Here is a 4581-nt window from a genome sequence, read left to right as displayed (position 1 = left end):
GGAAAGGCATCCCTGCGGGGAACAACACATACGGCGGCTCAGAGGCCCGGTGAGCCTTGGGCAGTGCCTTCCACCACAGCGCTGGGCTGCAAGGAATGAGGGGAGGAAACCGGGAGACAGAGCACGAGGGGCTTGGAACCCCTCAGACAAAGGAGGCTCTCACGTGACAAGGTGGGGCGGGGGTCCCGGAGGGGAAGCGGCAGGAGGTGCAGCGAATGGCGGCGGCGTGTGGCAGATCCGTGTGACCTTAGAGGGCCCGGAGCAGCAGCCCGGAACACAGCCGGTCTCGGGACAGGCTGCTCACCCCCCACCCCGACCCGCACGGCCCCTGGGGCAGAATGGCGGGAAGGAGAAGAGAAGAGAAACCGCAGCCGTCCCAGCCAGTCACGGCGCCTTCCGACCTCCGCACAGCGGAGCTGGGCACAGCCCCTCCGCCCTCCAGTGACACCGGCTGCCAGGTTCCTCCTGGCCCTGGCCCCGGTCCATCCTGTCCTCTCTGGGCTGCAGTTTCCATGCACCCTGAATGCACTTCAACCCTCCCTGAAGTCCCACCCAACCCAGGGGGACAGATGCCACCACCCTTTCTCCTTCTGTCTTCTCTCTGCAGATGACGCTACAGTGAACCCCTCTGAGGGAGGAGACGGTGAGCACAGGGCCCCTGCAACCCCATCAGACCCCCGCTTCTGTGGGGGTGAGAGGGACACAGCCATGTGCCTGTCCCAGGCCTGGTGCTGGATGGGACAGCGGGGGACTGGGCAGGAACCTGTCTACACGGGTGGGAACACGCTCTGCCCTGAAATGGGGGGCAGGAGGGCGGGGCCGAGCCAGGGGACCCGTGGCCATGAGGTCTGGAGGTCAGAGGAGGAGGCCAGGTCTCCACACCCAGGTTGCAGAGAGCACCAGAGGGCAGCTCCCTGGCCTCGCTGTGGTGACAGTGACCGGCACTGCTGTTCTGGCAGCTCACGCGTCCCGAGGGCTTCCAGGAGTGGAATGACCTCATTTGACTTGGCATCCACCCCACCAGGCCGTGCTGATTGTTCCCCTCGCTCTCCAGAAGTGACCACGGTGACCCCTGAAGGTCACAGAATGCCCCTGAGGTTACCACACTGTGGATCTGTACCAGTCAGCTCCTAGGTCCCAAGCACCGCAGCCCGGGGTCGCGGGGAATTTCCCGGGGCCCTCAGACTTCCGGGGCCCCATGGCGTGATTCCAAAGCACAGCCACGGGCCGAGGACAGTGACCCCTACCCAGACGCCACCCCACACCTGGGAGGTCCCAGGGGCACTAGCTCTGGGGCTGGGTCAGCACCCGCATCCTCAGCCCCTGCCTGCCCTTGTGGTCTCCACAGGCCTCCAGCACAACCTGTCCCCCGACTCCAAGGCCCGCCCTGTGCACCTGGGCACCATCGTGGGCATCGTGCTGGCCGTCCTGCTGGTGGCGGCCGCCATCCTGGGCGGGATTTACATCAGCGGGCACTCTAACTCCAACGCCGTGCTCTTCCTCATGGAGGTCAGTGTGGGCTGGGCCGGGGCCGCTGCTCCTGGGCCACTCTGTCCCCGCCTCGCTGTGAACCAACCCATCCCACGCGGCCCGGGCCTCCTGTCCCTGTGGAGCAGCCGTCAGCTTCCATCCCCTCTTTGTGAAACTTAGGAAAGGCCCCAGAGGAACTAAGAAGGCCAAAATTCCATCAACTGCCCACTTTGCGGCCGGGCAGCCTTTCCCTGGTGATTTGTGGTCTCTTGGGCCCAACTGCAGGCTCAGGATTATTCAGAGCCATAGAGCAGCCAGCCTCTTCTGCTGCTTCTGTGGGACAAGAGGGCTGTGTGCTGGGGGTGGGGGGATGAGCGGAGGATGCTGCCATTTTGAACGCCCCAGGATCCCGAGGGGCCAGCTGAGGTGCGGCCTGGGAAATCAGGCTCAGCTCCCTGGACCCAGCACATGCCGCCCAGTCCTCACTTCCGGCAGGCTCCTTAGCTTCCGGTGGACCCAGTTCAGTCTGCAGAACTCAGCTGAGAGGAGCTGGGCGTGGGGGCGCACACCTGGAATCAGGGCAGTCAGGAGGCTGAGGGAGGGGAGTCACCACGAGTCTGAGGCCAGCCTGGACTACGCAGCGACACCCTGTCACCAAAAAATACCAAAAAAGAAAGAAAAGAAAAAAAAAAGATTCAGTTAAGTGCACACAATGACCCAGCATTTTTCCTAACAGCTGAAGATACAAATAGGAAAAAGATCTTGCCCTCCCTTCCAGGGACTCAGTCCAGGGCCACCATGTGGCACAGCAGAGGGAGGCCACAGCAGCCACACAGGTCACAAGCCCCCTGGCCTCGTTACCCACAGGCCTGGGGGTTTCCCTCCATTTTTAAAAACTGCCCGATTTCCCATGGGTCCCAGCCAGTCTCAGGATTCGGAGCTTCCTGGGTGTCACCTGGAAACTGCAGCCCCCACCACAGGGACTCTGGCGAGGGAGCCTGAGGTGGACCCCGAGCTGCGTCTCTCTCAGTAGCCGATCGTCCGGGTGACCCTGACACCCGGGCTTTCCACGGTCTTGGGGAAAGACGTGGGTCTGAGTTGCTGAGTTCTCCAGGCCGGCAGCGAGGGATAAAAGATCCTTTTGCGTGGCCCTGACTGTCACCTGGCTGCCGGTGGGAAGGACAGTCCAGGGGCCCCGCGTGCCTCGGGCGGGACCCATGGAGTGGTTGCCCTGGTGACTTTGCCCCTTGTCCCACAGCAGAGACCCCACCGCTGGCCGGCTATGAAGTTCCGCAACCACCCCAACCACGCCAGCTACACGGAGGTGGAGCCCGTGGGCCGTGAGAAGGACGGCTTCCTGGAGGCCGAGCAGTGCTGAGGGCCGCGCGTGGGGCCTGGGATGGCCTCCTGCGATCTGCACTGTGGCCGGGGGACAGTGGCTGCGGAGGCTGGGCCCTCACCCCCGCCAGGAGGGGCAGAGAGCAGCCCCATGGTGGGGTTTTTAGAGCAACTTCATCTCCCGTGGGCCTTTCCTGGGCCTCCCACCCGCAGCCCCCTGACTAAAGCCTGGGCTGGGTTCCCGGGCCCACAGACTCCGGAGCTGGTCCTCTGCAGCCTGCCGGCCTTGTGGCTCCCTTCCCGGGACATGCTGGTGCCTGGCACTTCCTGAGGTGGACTTTGCCTCCTCTGAAGACAGATGGGCAGGGCTCCAGGACACCCCTACCCCACCCCGCTCACTGGGGACTCTGCCAAACCTTGACCTGGAAAGTGGCTGCAGGCAGCGTTGTGGGCTGGGAGCTCGGGCTCCCAAACTTAGCCTGGTTTTTGGAGGAGCCCTGTCCCAGGGAGGAGCCAGGCAGCCTCTAGAGCTCGGCCTCATTGGGTAGAGAGTCTCAGCCGCAGATAAACGCTGAGTCAGTCTCTACACAGTCACGGGCTTAGTGGGCCTCACCCTGAGGGAGGAATCAGTTCAGAAATGAGGCAGAGTGGTGGGGACACTGGTAACCGCTGCACAGTCAGACACGAGCTGGACCCTGCTCTCTTCCACACCACAGGAGACGGAGCTGCAGGTGTGAAGTCAGGATTTTCAGATGAGGAAAGATCCTGCCGCACAGAAGGGCTCTTTGCCAGCTCTGCAAGACGGAAAGGTCTGTGTTGGCTCTCACACAGGGCACCCGGTGCTGCAATCCCAGCACCGAGGAAGCTGAGGCAGGAAGACTGCAAGTGCTAATCCCACCAGGGAAATTTAGTGAGACCTTATCTCGAAAGTCTTTGAAAGGGGAGCCGAGGATGGCGCTCAGTGGTAGGGTGCTCCAGGACTGAAAATGTGTGTGACCCAGCATCCAGACATCCCGGCCGTCTGCTCCCATTCCCGCCTGCATAGCCCTGTGTGTCTGCACGGTCACAGCACGGTGCCCCTTGTCCCCTCCCAAACTCCTGCCCACTTCATCCCATCTTCAGGGTTCTGGAAGAAAGGGGCAGGGATGCCAGGAGGCCTCTGCCAACCACCCCAGGCGGAAGAAAATCAGAGCTGGGCGTGGTGGTGCATGCCTGTAATCCCAGCACTTGGGAGGCTGAGGCAGGAAGATTTCTGAGATTTTAAAGCCAGCCTGGACTATATAGCTATACAGAGACTCAGAAAAACCAATAAAAGGGGAAAAAAAAAGTTTGAGATTCATTGGCCCTGGTCCAGGCAAGCCCAGATGGAGCATCATGGCTGCTTCGGGAGGGGAACTGTTGGGCAGCAGGCGGCCTGTTTATTTACAGCAAAAAGAACTAAAGCTGTGTCACCAACAGGCCTGGATTTCTCAAGCCAGGCAGTTGGACTCAGGCTCCCAAGACGCAGGGTTGACATGGGTGTTGGGGGTGCCTGTCCGAGCTGGCTGAGCAGCTAAGAGGCAGAGTGCACATCACCTACAGCGCACCGCCCACCAGGCTACCCGGCCTTCCCACCAAGCGCATCCAGGCTCCAGGGAAGGTGTTGCCTGGAGCTGCATCACTCAGGGGCTCTGGGCGTGGAGGGGTGAAAGTCCACTCTGTGGGGACTATACAGGAAGTTTTCCTGCTGATGGGAGAGCGCAGATGCCTTAGGAAGGCCGATTTGTCCCAGGA

General features: G+C 61.8%; 1 protein-coding gene across 1 annotated transcript in view; it reads left to right on the top strand.

Moving 5' to 3' along the window:
- The window catches only part of Plxdc1 (plexin domain containing 1), a 34826-nt gene extending 30763 nt beyond the window's left edge, over positions 1–4063 (top strand). The window contains exons 12-14 of the mRNA XM_010620059.3: positions 608–643; positions 1349–1509; positions 2729–4063. Of these exons, the coding sequence (XP_010618361.1) occupies positions 608–643; positions 1349–1509; positions 2729–2848 (317 nt within the window). The 3' untranslated portion in view covers positions 2849–4063. The remainder of the gene's footprint in view (positions 1–607; positions 644–1348; positions 1510–2728) is intronic.
- Positions 4064–4581: the final 518 nt, after the last annotated feature.

Source organism: Fukomys damarensis, unplaced genomic scaffold (genome assembly GCF_012274545.1).
Source record: "Fukomys damarensis isolate Sample0158 unplaced genomic scaffold, DMR_v1.0_HiC HiC_scaffold_13, whole genome shotgun sequence".
Lineage (NCBI taxonomy): Eukaryota > Metazoa > Chordata > Mammalia > Rodentia > Bathyergidae > Fukomys > Fukomys damarensis.
The sequence above is the reverse complement of the archived record's forward strand: the minus strand, read 5'-3'. Positions and strand labels throughout refer to the sequence as shown.